This window comes from Convolutriloba macropyga, chromosome 7, assembly GCF_964194025.1.
Source record: "Convolutriloba macropyga chromosome 7, txConMacr16.3, whole genome shotgun sequence".
NCBI classification, from domain to species: Eukaryota; Metazoa; Xenacoelomorpha; order Acoela; family Convolutidae; genus Convolutriloba; species Convolutriloba macropyga.
In genome coordinates this window covers 64,092,413-64,109,854 of record NC_134474.1, presented here as the reverse complement: position 1 = coordinate 64,109,854, position 17,442 = coordinate 64,092,413, and the positions used below count along the sequence as shown (strand labels likewise).

At 34.5% G+C, this 17,442-nt stretch overlaps 1 protein-coding gene across 1 annotated transcript in view; it reads right to left on the bottom strand.

Annotated features, from left to right (window-relative positions):
• LOC142343102 (acetylcholine receptor subunit beta-type acr-3-like) overlaps positions 1–10,912 on the bottom strand; it is a 68,493-nt gene extending 57,581 nt beyond the window's left edge. The window contains exons 1-3 of the mRNA XM_075394789.1: positions 10,791–10,912; positions 10,247–10,447; positions 9,444–9,614 (exon numbers count right to left, since the gene is read on the bottom strand). Of these exons, the coding sequence (XP_075250904.1) occupies positions 9,444–9,614; positions 10,247–10,447; positions 10,791–10,899 (481 nt within the window). The 5' untranslated portion in view covers positions 10,900–10,912. The remainder of the gene's footprint in view (positions 1–9,443; positions 9,615–10,246; positions 10,448–10,790) is intronic.
• Positions 10,913–17,442: the final 6,530 nt, after the last annotated feature.

Sequence of the window (17,442 nt, the reverse complement as noted above, 5' to 3'; positions counted from 1 at the left end):
GTCAGCTAGATTTTCATCTGAACTGCTATTTTTATCAAATAAGTTTGGAACTGCTTCATCTGAGCTTGAAGAATCAAACACCGGAAGATGTACTGGGGCTGTTCGTGGTCTAACTACTACCCTTGGTGGTGACAGTGGTGATGATGGAGGTGCTGCTGCTGCTGCTGGTCCTGCTAATGGTCCACCTAGGGGAACATTTATGGTCACTCTGACTGGGTCTTGTTTCACTGTTTTTGATTGCTGTGTCTCCTTTTTTTGTTCGATAATTTATTCCGGAATGGATTTATCAATGGATCTGGTTCCATGTGTTGTCTTCTCGATGGATCAGGTTGAAAATTTGCAGGATTGATGACTTCAAGGTCTTCAGGAGTTTCACTTGTTTTAATTGGTTTCAATCTGATACGATGGACACATTGTGTGTAACTTGTGTTTACTTTTCGAATGATATAATTAGAATCAGTAAGGACTTTTTCTACTTTATACAGCGGTAGCCATTTCTGAACTTGAGAAGCAATTACTGTTGATTGTTCTAGTAGTTTAGGATTGAAAAGTGAACAGCATGATTTCTCTGGAATGGGTTTTGCTGAAGGTTTTTGGTCATAATACTTTTTGTACTTCAAATATGCGGTTGTCAGTTTTTCTTTGTTTTCTCCAAACTTTTGCAACATGGCGTCTTGCAGTTCATTTACAAAATCTGAATTTATTGCTACTGCATCCATTACTTTTCGAGAGAATCTAATATCAAGGGGTTTTATTGGTTCTCTGCCTTGGAATAAAGTTGAAGGACAACAATTTGTTGCTGAATGATATGAAGTATTATGAATGAACGTTGCCAGAGGAACATATTTATGCCAGTCTTTCCATTGTTCCTCGGCATTGAGCTTCAAAATTCGTTTTAGTGGTCCATGAGATTGCTCTACTGCTCCAATGGTCTGAGGGTGCTTTAGTGAGGCATGTTTCAGCTTTACTTCTAATAAACTTGCTAATTCTGACATTAATTCTGAAGTAAAGTTTCTTCCTAAGTCACTAAGTATTGTTTGAGGAATGTAGCTGTGTTGGAAGAACACCTTTACTAGATCTCGAGCTAATGTGTCAGCATATCCATTGGTTAACGGAACTGCGAATAGGTATTTTGTAAAAACATCTAATTCTCTCATAACATACTTAAATTGCAAGGACTTTAGGGGGCCTACTAAGTCGATTTGGGGCATATCGCCTGGATATGATTGTAATGAACTAACTTGTTGCAACTTTAGTGTGATGTGGTTTTTTGGAACTCTGTTCAATTGGAGGCAAGTAAGGCAGTTTTTAATGAAACTAATGAAGTGTTCAGTGAAGCCTGTGTATTAAAATTGCGTTCTAAATTCTTGAATTGTTGCTTTGATGCCTAAATGACCTGCTGTTTGTGAATTATGGAGCCTATATTTAGTCTCTTTCCACAAATGCTTAGGTACACAGAATTTTTTATGAAGTACTTTTCCAGTATCATCATAAAAGTTCCGGTATAAGACATTCCCTTCAAGAATTAATCTGTTTAAGTGTTTCTCATACTTTTTTATATTTGTTGAAGCGTACATTAAGTCTGGTTGTTGAGTGTTTTGTTGAATCCAGTTTATTACTGTTCTGTTATCTGCATCTTTCTGCTGCTCTTCTGCTAAATTGAGGCTAATTAAGTTGTCTGTAAGATCTGGAAACTCATCTAATGGATTTGGTTACTGGATTGAATTTATTTCTTGCGTTCTTTTAAGTTTAAATAGTCCTTGTATTTCTGTTATTGGTAAGTTACTTTGACGTTTTTTGTATTCATCATAAAGCCCAATCCTTTTCAGAGCATTTTGTGCATCTCCATTTAGTTCATCATCATTAATTTCAGTGTCTAGTAGTAAACTTATTTCGACATCAGGGTTTTGTGCTTCGTTATCAATTTCAATTTCTCTAACTGGAATTCTATCTGTTAATTTTAAAGACATTGTTGCTGTTTTGTCATTCTTCATTCTAGAAATGAAATCTGCTGCGTAGTTAGCGCGTCGAGGAATATGATCAATTACTATTTTAAAGGCGAGTATTCTGTCTAAACAATTCCAAAGAGATGGCGGTATTAATTTGAAAAGATTGAAAGAATTGTGTGAGGCTTTTGTTGTCAGTGAGTATAATTACTTGTTTGCTTGATCCCCAAACGTAGTGCGAAAAATAGTCCAGTGCGTAGTACAAAGCTAGAAACTCTTTGTAATATATAGAGAACTTTAATTGTGTTGTGCTAAACAAGTGCGATCCACTCAATACGGGAGCGTATGTTTTCTTTTCTTTTCTTTCCAGTTTCGTTTACATAGTCTTTCACCATTAATACAAAACCTGCACCGTGGTAACTAGCAACACAAAGAATTACATACTGTAAGCCTGGTTTTGGCAATCGCAATGTGACATTTGTTGCTTACATTAGGTCCCTCTTTATTACTTCTAATGCTTTTACGTGTTCTTCTGTGGTTTCTTTTACTGCATCCTTCTTCAGGAGCTTTAGTCCTACTTTTTCCTAGCTTTTTTCCTGAAATGACATTAGTTTTTCACCTAGGTTAGGAATGTAATTTCGGACGAATTGTGTGAAGCCGATTAATCGGTTTAATTGCTTTGTTGTTTTCGGCATTTCGAATTTATCGAGAAAATTAGTTATTTTTGACTTTTCGAGTGATATTCTTTTTGCACTAATGTTATTTCCAAAGAATTTCATTGTATCTGTTGCTATTTCACATTTTTCAGGTGAGAATTTCATTCCTGATTGACGTATACAGATAAATATTTCTCCCAAAAGGGTACCAATTGTTCAAAATTTGTTACTGCATTTGCAATACATCATCCATAAACTGGATACAATTTCCTGGGGCAAAGCATGGGTCCAACTAATGTCTAATAAAGGAGCTGAATCCAGTTACTGACTTATTCAATCCTTGGGCAAGACATTTATAAGCATAAGTTCTCGAAGCAAAAGTAAATGCTAGCAGTTGCACTGATACATCGTCTGCCATTTGCACACAGCGGTAACGCTTGAGAACAGTCAAGTTTCGTAAACAACTTTTTCCCGGCAAAGTAGTTTTTTGCATCACTCATGTTCGAAATCGGGAAATATGTATTCACATAATCGTTCTTCAACAAATGGTTTACTTTTCTCAAGTCAATTAACAGTCTAAGTTTTCCTGAGCTCTTTCGTTGTGCAAAAAGGGGACTACTATATCTTGATTGAGACAAAGTTGTTATCAATCAGTAGTAATGCATTAATGCTAGTTCTACTTGTAACTCATTTTTCAGATGGATAGAGTTGGAGGTTCTTGTTCATAAATTGGGATGCTTCTTTCTGGAGTTAACTTTATTTTTAAATCTGTATTATATCCGTCGTCAAATCTGTGTTTTGCAAAGATATCACTGAATTCAAATAAAAGTCCGCCTACCACAGCTTTTTGTTCATCATTATGGGCCGATTTCTCCCACGAGAATTTGCTCAGAAAAGTTATTTTGTCCTGATGATTACCCTTTGGGTCTAGTTTTTCCGTTTCTTGCAGTTTTAACAGTTGCTCAAAAATTTCTCTCTGCAAGTGCGACAAATTTGTCGCGTCAGGGCATGTTTCAGTCGTTGTGAGCAACAATTTTTCATATTCCGGGGCAGGTTTTGCTGGTTGAGCTTTTCTTGTTGAGATATATGTGACTTGAATTAGTTTATTTATTCTTGTTAAATAATATTCGGTCATTTTTGCAACATTTTTTAACTGAGGATCTACTTCTAACAACTTTTCAGCTTGATATGACAATAAGAACGAGAATTTGGCTATTTCTTGGCCTTTATATATAGTAACTGGATAATCAGTAATGTTCAGGACATAGATGTAAAGGATATTATTTTCAGCAACTTTACTTAAAGAGGACGTTCATATTATTTCGCTATCTTTTTAAAAGATTTCATTTGGAATTATTACTGCGCAAAGATCAGTAAAAGAATTTAGTTTGTCCTTAAGCTTGCATTCTGGTACTGCTTGTTGATTTGGTTGTAATACTTGATTTTTCTGTTTATAAATTCCAATTTTTTTACGCTTTACCACTCTTCTGGGTTGCTTTTCTGGCTTTATTTCGTTTATTTGCAGAGTTTGGTCAGGGAATTCAATGTAGATTTGTCCTTGGCAGATGCTTACTTTATGTTTAACGAAGAATTGATTGCCTAATATTACAGGAGTTGTGACAATTAATACAAGGAAGTCTTCGGTGAATGTTTGTGTGCCCAATTTAAATGTAACTTTAATTGCTTTGTCAATTTTAACTATATTTCCGTTTGCCATTTTAAATTTATCAAGATCTGGTTTTTCTATTTCTGTTATTGAATAGATATTTGTGTTAATAACTTCCTTGTAAAACTCGCGTCATATCACGTTTGCAAATGCTCCTGTATCAATTAGTGCGCGTCCATCTAATTCTCCGTTAAATTTAATTTTAACGTAGGATAATGTTCTGCCTAAAAGTGGGACAATGCTAAATAATTGTTTAACATGTGCTACTCGCTTTGGTACGGGCTCAGGTACTTGATTTGGGAATTGCACATATTTATTCACTTTACTTTTGTTAGTATTTCTTTTGCGTTTTCTACGCTTTTTATTATTTTCTTTATACAATGGTTCCATTAATTTCTCTAAATTAAGACTTGACGTTATAATAATTAACCGAGTTTTTATAATTTCTAATTTGGTTTGTAAAGTTGCTTGCCTTCATTATTTTTTTGTTGATTAAATGGATAGTTCATACCTCTCACATTTCTGTTCTGAAGTGCACCTGCACGACTAAATTCTTTTGCTTTTTGCATACCATATCGGTCTTGTGCTGCTGTTTGACTGTCATAAAATATTCCCTGTCGAAAGAGGTTTGCAGGGGTATTTTTGGTTGGGAACCGATAAATAGATCTATTAACATAAGCTGGGTGAACAAATGGGGGACTATCTGAAGGTTCAGTCCAATAATTCCGAGTTTGTGGCTGTTCGTTAGAATAAAATGGTCTAGGGGTATTGAATTGTGGTCTAAGCTCTCGGTAATTATTTGCACGGGGGGCATACTGTTGCTGGGTCTGATAGTCTTGCTGAAATTGACCATAATTGGGCTGATATTGACGATAATTTGGTCGATAGTTTTGATATTGTGGACGAAATATTTGTCTATAACTTTCTCTGTAGACTTGTTGTGGGTAATGTGGTGTGAAGATGTTTACTGGACCTTGTGGCTCATTTTTAGGTGCTACTTTCTGTTCAAGTTCTATCTGATTATTGGAGATAACAGTCATTGCTTTCAACATTTTACAAGTATTTGATTCAGTTATTTCATTAAATCCTTCATCAAAGTACTCTTCTCTGTTACACATCTCCCTTATTGCAATCTGTTGGCTAGCTAAGGAACATAACTGATCTATTGTGTCTGTATCTGGCCTTTCTAACAGCTTAGGCTTAAGCCAGTTTTGCATGGACTTGATGAAAAAGCGCTTTATCTGTTCGTTTTTCCTGTTTTCTGACCTTTCAAGGGCAGATTCCCTTGCTGCGCTCTCTCTCTTTCAAGTCTACGGGCTTCAGCATCACGTCCACTTAATGCTGCTACTACTATTTCAGGTGCTGGATATGCTTTATTTGCTTTAGTTCTTATTTTTATTAAGAAATTTTTCACTGTATCAGTTTTTGGATTAAACTTTTGTTTCTCTAATTTTATTATTCTGATTTCTCTCAAGTCGTCTTGTGAGAATCGATTTCTTAGAGCTGTTATACTATCTGCAAAATCTAGTCTCCTAGCCGCTGGTAGGGTTAAGAAGTATCGTAAAGCATCTCCTTTTAAGTGTAATTGCAAAAAATTTGCCTTTTCCGCGCCTGCGATTGCTGCGACTCCGATTGCTCCTGTTATTAACTGTTCAAACTCGTTAAAATTGTCTGTTTCTGATCCAGAAAATGGTGTGATGCTGATTTGCGGTGTGCCATTTTGCTTTTTACCCGTTTAGATTATGTACTTATTGTTCAATCAGTCTTATTTTTGTTCTAAAATATTAAATAGCACACTTAACTTAACTTAATGGGGAGATTAGTTGGATAATAGAGATAAAAGAAGTTCAATGAGTAGCAGAAGAGATCAGAAAAAGAACCTACTGAAACCATTTGTTCAGAAAATAGTAAAGATGGGCTGCTTATGAACCTTTGCCTTAAGCTCCGGTCGAATCGTCAGATTTATATCGTTGAAGCCGTATGGGCCGCCGAAGTCTCACCATGAAAGAGTGCCCCTTAGTCTAAGAGAATTTGTGGAGACCACAACCGCACAGGCCATGCGGAAGCTGCACTCAGATAGGCAACAGCATAATGACAGAAGTCACTGTTTGATTCATTAACCTCCGGAGCCGGGTGGGGGAATTAAATATAATTGTTTTATTTTTCTGTTTAAATTTTGGTTTTGCCCTCTTTTAGTTAATGTTTAAGTTATGGTTTCAGTAATTTAGCTTATTCTGATGTTATCTGATAATCAGTAATGATGTTTTCAAGGTTAATATTTCTGTCTGGTTGAAATTTGTTACGAATAGGGCCAAATTTGCGAACTTTTTGATTTAAACTTTTTGCTGTCCAATAAATTGCAACGTTTGTCATCATTATCTTGCACATAAATTAGAATGGACTTATAAACTGAAGAGGAGAAAGCGGTTACTATCTGAGCTTGTGTTTTATTGTTGTTTTGTGTGTAGTTAATATTGTTTCCTTCAATATGTTCAACAAAATTGGGGGAATCGCGACAATTATTAATAGCGGGAAGAATTTGTTCTTTATAAACTGACATAAATAAAGCACCAAAATTAATTTTAAAAATTCATTTACTCACAATATCCTCGTTTGCAATTACATTGTGTTGTCTTTGTCCGTTGTGGTGGCTGTGGTTGAGTTTGTTCCAGTTATTGCTCACTCAAGCACTTTTGAATTATTGTTGCATTTAGTCCACAGAGACACAAACACAATTTCCACTCTTTCTTTACTTTGTTACTGGTTTCTGCATTATCGTCTTGCTCGGAAGAAGTGTGCTGGATGCTGGCTGAAGATTCTTGAGGTAATGAAGTGGAAGAAAATAAAGCAAAAGTCAAAAGAAAGAAGAAAATATCAAATTAATCAAAGAATTATTCGGAATTTCGGTCCGTTAAACTGGGAAACGGTTAGTAACTTCTGTCACCATGTTACGCACTGATATTTAAAGTGCTCCTCATGTTGTTTTTTGAGGTTAATTTTAGAAGTAAATAATGTGAATAATTGTCATTTTACAAGGACTTATTTAGATGTTTCACAGTGCGATTTTTAGTAGAAACATTTTGAATTAATTTTGCTAGTAATAGCCTTTTTTTGAGCGGTTTGGATAAATGATATACCTACTAGTTGCCTTGGTTTCCGGAGTTTTATTTGGCCACAATATAACACTAAAGAAGTCTGTTCCAACTTAGTTATTTTAGGAAGAATTTGCAGTTCGATCTTTAATTATTATATCAGAAATAAAGACAAAGTTTCAATGATGGAGTAAGAGGTTTTAAGTTTTGCTGAGTTTGATCAGCAACCGATCATTGGGCTGGTTCTCCGGTGTTCTGGAGATCGTGAGTTCCGCAGGGCTGTACCTTGAGTTGTATTGGTCCTTCGTAAATATTTACTGATCTACAAGATGTGCAATTTCCAGATTTTTACGTCTCTTGATGTTTGTTAAGTACATATACAAGTTCCGTATTAGCACCTACTTTATCAGAATAATTACTTCACCAGGTACATAACCTCTCGTGAAGTTATTTACCAATTATGCGAATTCATCGTCAGGGAACTCAAAAAGGTAATTATTGGGGCTTTTAGGCTTTTAATAAGTTTATCAGTGAACTGTCAATCTGATGTTGTTTTTCATCAACATAAACAAATTAGGGGTTACAGGCCTAGATGGAAATACTGGCTATATATGGCCTTGAGATCTATCTGAATATGAACTAGATTAAAGCACTTATTTATGGATTTTTAAAGGAAAATCACCACGTAACTATGATGGACGAAATCGGGGCGTGACAGAGCCTAAATCGGAACGAACTCAGTTAGTTTCATCAGATTCTTTCAAGATAACAAATTTTTCTGCCCGAATTTTGCAAGATAGCCATTCTTCTGCAAAAATCTGTCAGATGAACATTTTTCTGACAGAATCTTTAAGATAAACCATTTTCTGTCAGAATCTTGCAAGAATTGATGTTTTCTACTACATTTTGGAAAATAACCAATTATCCGCCAGCATTTGACAGATTCGTGTAAAAAACACATCCGGTCTCAATTAGGGTTTGAACCAGAGCTCAGGATTTATACTACTGTATGTGTGCATATGTCGAGTAACAGCGCAATTAAAGTTTGAATTATTATTACTTGCTCTTCAAAATCGAATTAACCTTGCCACTAAAAGTGCAGAAGGATGTAAAATAGATCTTAATATGCACAACTTTTTCTACCATTTCGAATGTCAATTCCTGTTCGATTTCTAACCTTAACTAACTCAAAAACCACTGTACTACTCTCCTACTGTGCAACTGTACCACTTTACTACTGTAATAGAAGAAGTGTAAAATTGAAAATCATTATGTAGTTGGAGAATATTCTGTTAGCAGTTTCAATTCACTACTATTAAGCGCTACATATTAATGCTTGTTTAAGCTTTCCCAATCTTTGAAAAATAATTTTTCACACTGCGTTGTTATTCTACCTCATTTTATCCGAATAATAATACCTCGTGATATGTAACGCGTAGATATTATTTAGAATAGAAATTGTATTTTTCAAGATGTTGATGAGATATTTTGCAATATTAAGGCAAGAGGTTTCATGATATAAAATTAAAATTCACTGCAGAAAATTGCGTTTTAAGACAGTTTTTTTTTAATTTCATATACCAATTGAGGTTAATAATTTTTCTTCTTTTGTCCCAAACATTTTTCTTGCAACGAAACTTTGGTAATAACGGTAAACTTTTCACTTTATTTTGAAATTAGACCTTTCATCTTTCGCAATTAAAAAAAATTCGAACACAGCTTTAAATACGCCACATTTATCCATCATTTATAATGAGTGAATTTTATAAGTTGACGGAAAAAGAAATTTTAAAAGGAAATCAATATAATTCATCACTTTTCACAGCGGTTTATATAAAAACTGCATTGCTACTTTTTGCTCCCGCAAAATAATTTTTATGTGCTCAATTTTTTTCGAATCTTCAAAAACTGGTATAAACGTTTTTCGGTCAAATCAGAAAACTAGTTTCTGCTAATAACTTTTTTCTGAGTTCTTTACAGTCTCTTGACGAAAAAATTAGGTTATAGTTGAGGAAAACTATCATTTTTTTTACTACTGTGGAAAAAAAATAGGTTTTAAACTTGGTTAAAAGGAAACACCTGCCTATGATATAGTACAGGGGACGTCTACGCAACCTAATTTCTGCTTTAAACTCTTCGTTCACAATTATGCCATCTAAAACGTCCTGGTGTATAGATACTCTGACTGGTTTCAATAGCTCCCATTGGTCGTTTTCAGTGTAGAAATTAAGGTATGCGTCAGTTGTTTCACTGGCTGAAAAACATCAAAATTAAAACATCAAACACGATTTGTATTACCTGTCAATTTTTAGCCAACGGGAAAAAGAAGGTTCTTTAAAATTACACTGACCAACAATTTGTGCTTCTGCGAAATTATAGTGAATCAAGGATGGGATATCACCTCAACAAAGTTTGTATGATTCATTTCCTAGCAAATTTCTCTAATCGATCAATGATTTTTTTAAAAAAAAATGATATGTTCACAACAAGGTGTATATGTACAGCGAGATACCAGATGATACCAGTGATGAAGAAAACGGCTGTCGATACCAAATGAAACACCAGCTATGAAGATGTAATTTGCAACCCCTAATTCATAATAGCAACAAGAGTAGTTGCAATATATCTAATTATACATATACATATATATATATATATATATATATATATATATATATATATATATATATATATATATATATATATATATATGCATATGTAATTTGATTGGATTCTTTATTCGTGCTTGTCTTTTTGTTGCACCTCTGAGACCAAAAAGGAACACTCTTAGAAAACTTCATAGATAAGTTTTAGCCTATTGATAACAGTTTTTCTTTTGTCCATTGAGTCAATTTGTCTCAACATATTTGATCTGAGTAGACTCACCTAAATTGTACAACTTAACTGGACTGTATACTGGGCCAATGTTGAAGTAACACTTTTGTTCGTCAAATGGGAAATAAGTGACGTCAATGCTGCAGGAGAGCTTCACTGCGACCAGAGAACTTTTCAGGGTAACCCCTCCATTGTAAAGGACATACACATCGGGGTTCGTGATGTATGCAATTTCGATGGCATTCGTTATGACTAAATAGAATCACAGCTCAATTTGATTTTCAGCCACTGAAATTTTTGTTGCTGAGTTAACAGATTGTCAAAAAGAGTTTAAGAACATGTAGATATCAATTAATATCCAGAAGATTAATGTATAATTTTGATTATTTCAATAAATATTCCTGATTATTCTGAAGGCATGTAAACTTTAACTTTTCGGTTATATTATTAATTTACATGTTTGAAAAAAAAACGAACACAGTTGGTTGAAAAAAGTACCAAAGGGATTGAGGTCAACTTACAATAAGAATGGGTCGAATAATCGAAAATATACAAGCCAGATGAAAAATATTAAGCAGAATTGATAATTCGTTACCGTTCACTCGGATCCCGAAAACCGCACCATAAGGACCCAGAAGAGATATTGGGTATGATAGACTGTCTGGGTTAGAAATTGTCGGTATGTCTGGTTCGTTCGGTCTCATATTCGACTTGTTGGGCTTCTCCGACACGATATGTTCCAAAACTCACAAACTTATTGACCATTATTGAGGATTCAGTTTATTATATCGAACCCATTGAGTGTTTATAAGATCTTGAGAAATGAAGATCTTGAGAAATTGAGTGTTTATAAGATCTTGAGAAATGAAGTCATTTTCTCATGCTTACCTGTGAAATGAAACCGACAATATCAACGGTTTCTGACGTTTAAAACAAATCAAATCAAATGAGCCGAACAGACCGACAATTAACTTAGGTTTGAAACCGAAAAAACCGAATCTAAGAAACCGGACGCTACCTCAATTTTATTTATTATGCAGTGCTCATTTTAACTTGCATGGCCCCCTGTTTTCATAGAGGGACCATACTAAGAGAGGAGGAGAACAAAATAACTCGTAAAGGTTTGATGTTAATTGTAAAAACTGCCAAAATGAAGTAAGAGATACTTTTTTAGAAGTGAAAATTCATTCACGTTGGAATTTACGGACTACATATGCAGTTATTACATAAACTCGCAGCATTTACCAAAGTTCCTATGTTTTAAGTGATATTGAAAAATGAGACCCTTGTTTTTTACTGCCTTTAGGAAAAATCACCTCAATTCTCAAAAAAAATCATTTCTATGTTGCTCTCAAGTTTTCAGAAATTTCGCCACTTGGACAAAAAATATACTAGACATCAAACAATGAACTGAATATAATTTGAAAAAGAAGCGAATATTAGAAAGACCAATAAGTGGCGGCGCAGCGGAACAAGAGGTTGCAGATTGAAAAATGGTAAAAAGCAGACATTTTTGGTGTTTCTCAACAATTAATGAGAATGAAGTGAAAAGTACTATTTCACCGCTGAATTCACTACAATTAATACAAAGGATTCTACAAAACTTTCACAACAAAATTATTAGGGCTGATTGATTTGAAAAATATCTGCTTTTGTCATGAGAATTCAGCGCAGTTTTGATACTATTTCCAAAACTCTTCAATACACACCACTGTTTTTGACACAGTTTCCTTATATTGTTTTGAACAAAATATTAGATCAGCCTACCAATACAAACAAAAATTTGCATTTATCACCACAGTAATGATTATCTGCCCGGGTTGATCAAACTGGGATTTTGGCTTGATTAGATAAATAACCATAAAAATTGGGAATTTTCTATTACAGCTTTTTTAATGGAAAATTTGTAACCATAAAACGGTCCATAAAATTATTTTTTATGAAGTTTTATGGTAGATACGGCACAATTAAAGAGTAAGGTAGAGAAATTTGAAATTTCATGCCTACAAACGTTGTTTTGGAACTGTCCTTTGGACTGTTTTTCAGCAAAACTCAAAAAATTTTATGATAGTCGTATGTATAGTAAGTTTCCATAAAATCCATATACGGCGTTTTATGGTTGGTAAGTTTCTTTTATGGTGATCAACCCGGGCATACCAGTGAAATCCCAGTAATCTTAAACGGAGCGTTTTAGAAGGGTTTTCCTGGAAGCAAAGTAATTTAGAACTTTCAAGAATCTTCTTCGATTTTGATGTCATATGGAAAACGGAACTGTTAGTAGTTCCCAATCGAAAAACTGAAACAAATGGGTTTCAGAACCATCTAAAGCCAAATTGCGCCATTTCATTCTATTTTTCGGCACTAGAATTAATTCATGTTTATGTTTTAAAGTCCATGTAATTTTAGAAACTGGAACGATAATTTCATTGCTAATAATGAAACACCCATCCAAATTTTTTCAAATTTTACTAATATTGTTGCAAGTTTTGAATTCTCGACTGACCGCTTCATTAATTTCATAAATCCATTTCAAGATTCATTTGGAAATTTTTATTACCATAAAAAAACATTTAAAACTTATGTTAAACTAAGGAATGCACCGCAACTTTATAAGGAATTTTGCGGGCTCGTTTTCACTATGTTCATACATACAAATCCAAAAGCATATAAGTTTAATCCAAATCTAAACCAATTTTGGGGCCAGATCTTCCCAGGTCGATGTCCCAGACAGAAAATTTTATGTACAGACGACCGAAGATGAACACAAGAGGGGAGAGGTCATTGTGCGTTAAATGAGACTTAGACTGGAAACATGGAAAAACCGACTAAAGCCTGAACATAAACGCACTAAAATACAGACATAAGTCTTGACATACTTCTTCCGGCCTGCTCCCTCAACCTTGGTTGCTATCATTTCAAAAACCGAAACCCATAAATGATTAAAATATCTTTTGCATTTAAAGACCATAGATTTCACTACCACATTACGATGAAACAAAGACGAAACCGACAAACAAAACTTTCTTGATGATATTCTGTGAGCCATATAGATCTTTTGTCTGAATGGTATCTAAAAATCCACGAATTTGTACGTCACCCTATATTATCTGGCATATGGTAACCATTCCGGAATATAAACCAACTTTTCTTAGAAGTATTCGCAGCATTAACTGAACTGTCTTTGGTACACCTGTTGGGGTCACAACTCGGCAGGGGTTTGTGTCACACATACGTATGTTTTTCAGCACGTAGAGAATAACATTGAATGTGATTGAAATGATATGGGTTTGATTACCAAGACAAAAAATCTTTTTAATGACTAAATCGTACCAAGGTCAGAAGTCCAGATCTGATTTTGGGAAAATTTGAGATGTTTAATGCCTTTGTACTCCATCGGATCCCATATCACCGCATCAGAGAAGTAGGATATATAAAAAGCTGCCCTGGTATACCACAAACCATTCCTTTGGTCAACGTCCAACACTTGGTGAAGTTGAAATTCTACAACCAATGTCTGAAAAAACAGGATACAACTTTGAATTTAGCTCTAGCTCCATAGTCCTTAAGGCTGTGCAAAGGGCCAAAAATGGTCTGCCTCAGTAGGAAAACAGTCCGCGTATAGACCTCAATGTATGCTTGTTCCTCATAGAATATATTCTTGTTTAAAATATACTTAGCAATATAAATCTCATTAGCCCAAATAAACGAACCCTAGTAAAATGGGTTTGCCAGAAATTTAATATTAAACTTCTGAAGCTTCTGCATGCCCCTATTTTTTCTGACTAGATGTTTGTCGCAACGAAAATCGAAATTGTTGCTTTAAATTCGATTACTAAATTGTTGAATCTTCTTTTAGTTTTTATACCAACAGGGTACGTCCATTTCATACCCCTACGCTTCACAAGTATCGAGAAAACTATTAGCCAAGCCACCTCAACGGAACCTAATCTCTTTAGTTCAATTTCAGATGTGAAAAGAGTTTGTCTCTTTTTCTCATAAACCATGTGTATTATAATTTCTTATCAGATCTTATGACTTTATCATTTTTCTGTTATATACAAAGAGCCTTTTTTTGTTTCATGGAGTAACCGGTACCGTGGTGTCATTGGGATTTAGTACCGAATCATTAAAATCTGCTGTGTGCTTTTTTTCTGGTCATGTCAACTATGTTTCTGTTCATGTCAACTTTTGCTATAAACAGAGTCTATTACAATATGACACATTCCAGTATGATTTATCTTCTAATGCTATTTTTCTGTGCATTGGTAATTAGTTGCTGACTTGTATCTGGCCCGCTCGAGGTTTGACGGTCAATTTTCGTAGAAAAATGCGGTGAAATGCGTTGAAAATAAACAATTTTCACAGCGTATTTCTTACCTCTTCTTATGGTGATTGCGGTGAATCGCGGCGAATTTTTTTTAACTGCATTCACGGTAATCACCACTTTTCTTTAAAAAAAATTACCGCATTCATCGCATTTCTTACAAATTCGCTCTGCCAAAGTCGCTCTCAATAACGAAACGCCAGTTTTAGTGCCTCAGAAATATGCTGTATGTTCATTCATCTGTGAACTTTTTTAAAAAACGTTTGTATCAAACAAAAGAAATAAATTTCAAAAGGTGCAACTCAGCAGTACAAAATTAATCAACAAAATGAACAAGATCACGTAATAATTAACTATCATGTTAAATTGAACAATCTCCCGTTTTAATTAGTTAGCCATTTTTCAATCAACTGAATTACGGGGCATTAGTTTTATTTGTTAGTTTGTTTACAGGTTTCATCTGCTTCCGCTTCACACTGCAGGATTCTAGAGACGCTGCCCATCTTTGACTGCGAGTTATAACGCAAAAGTTCAGTCCATAATATTATTTTGTTTTCTATCGTGCATGGATTTAAAAAATGTTTTGATTGAACTTTTCTTGGGCAAATCACTATTTCGCTCTTTCTACCCAATTCAACAATGGCCCAGGAATATCAAAAACAAACAAAAAACATTCAGTTTTAATGGTAATTTGTGAGTTTTGGAAGCTTCTAACAAGTGCATCAGTTGCACGCATTGCAGGCAACCAAATTGTCTTCTGAACTATTGTTTTATACCGGGCAATAAAGAGAGACCATTGGATGATACCGGCAATCAGGAGACAAAACAAACAACAAAATTAAATAAAAAACAACAAACATTACTTGCGACCAAAACTCAATGTCTATCTTTCTTTCTAAGGAAAATATTTGATGTCAAAATAGCGTCAGATAAAACCTAAACTAAACTAATTGACTTGCATTTCAACAACAAATATCTGTCTTTTATTGAGAGCAATTAGAAATTAGACAAAAAAGAAAATGATATACCTAAATAAAACGTTTACGTTTTTGAAAACAATTATGTTCAAAGTCCTGAAATGCATTAGCTATCAAGGCAATCGTAGAGTGGCTTCTTTTATACCGTCAGACGAGGCCAATGAGACTTTTTACTTTACAAAGGGTCCTCATACTACAAATAGAACAAAGAAAAACAAAAGTCAGTTCAATTTTGTGAGGAAACTGTGCCTAAGCCTATAAAAATACAGTGTGGACACTAAAAATATGAAATACAATCAATTCCTCCTAAATTTAACGCCATTACTCTGATATGAGATTTTCCATTGGTGCATAATTATTGATATGATCCGACGAAACAGCAAAGGAAAACCTTAAAAATTGGAAAATGTCAAAAAAAAAACGAAGAAAAGACTCGCAGTGTCGACGCTAAGAAACCACTATATATAAATGATATAACAGCAAGGAAAAGCAAATTCTAAATCACTTATAAGAGAATGCGACATCTCTCTCTCTCTCTCTCTCTCTCTCTTACTGGCTAGGGTAAAACGTGACAGAAAAAAGATTGAAAGTGGAAAACCTCAAAAACCGAAAATTGTCTTAAAAGAATTTATTCACGACAACAATCAGATTTCAACTTTTAGATAGAATTTTGTTACTGTTGAGGAAGCCAATTGTGCATGCTGTTAGTGAGAGTCAGTCAAAGGAAAACATAATAACAACAAATACAGGCTGAACTCAAAATTTCAACTTCAATTTTGAATTCAGTCAATTTTTTTGCAAACAGTGTAGAAGACAAGAAACGAAATACAATTTTTAATTTAAAATTGTTCGCCACTCACAACCCAGCACAATAAGAAATTTTAAGGGGCGAAAACTGACTGAACAAAAAAATCTATTTGAGCATATAGCTCCTCCCCCCACTAAAGTGGTCGGAACAAACATACTTTTACTAAAGGTTTTTCTCGACTTTTTCTACATCTTGTTACTTCTGTGGTTCACATTTAAACAAACTCCAATATGACAACAAATGCCTTTCCAAGTGTCTTTTCTCTTCTCCTTCTCTGTTTCATTTAGAACTAATTTACGAACTCTTTTGATATTATGTTTAACAAAAGTTCACCCTAGTTTAGACCTGGAATAATCGAAAGGCCGTCCTCGACCCGTTATATGGCATGAAAAGATTTTTGGTACGAAAAGAACTTGTCTGGAATTTCAGTGATCTCCTCAAATGTGGCTGAAAAAAAACCGTCCTCGAATTTGGCTAAAAAATAAAACGTATACTGAAATTTGGCAGAAAAATAATAGGTACTGGAATTTAGCTGCACAATAAAACGTGTCCTGCACTTTGGCTGGACAATAACTTTTTTTCCTAGAATTACGCTCACAACCGTAGCAATTTCTTGTGTTCAATTTCCTTTAAAGCTAAGGACATGTAGCGCAATTGGTTAACCATTGGGTACGGTTGAGGAAGGTCACAGGATCGAACCCATGTGTTGGTGGAAATTTTAATTGACTCTTTTATGTATATTGAAAGAATTTGCCTGGACTTATGAAAAGAATTAAACTCGACTTTAAATCGGTGGTCCTCTACCATGTAATTAAAGTCTTCTGACCCCCCCTCGACTCTTTAGGTTTTTCTATAAGTCATTGCTTCGAATTGCGCAAAAAATTATATGTGACTACTGCTCACGGGAGTTCACTTAAAACCTTTTCATCTGTCAGACACAGATGTTGGGATACTTTTAATGTTAATTTTCCACGGCATCAATCTGAAATTCCCCCTACAAGCCTAGGTACTGGAACCAACGTACACCAGCTCTAAAATGGGCCCAAAACTCTTCCAAATAAGTTAGCGTTCGGTTGATTTTTTATTTGAGTAAACCGGTTTTTTTATCAGCTCATTGATTTTCTTCTGGTATTATTGA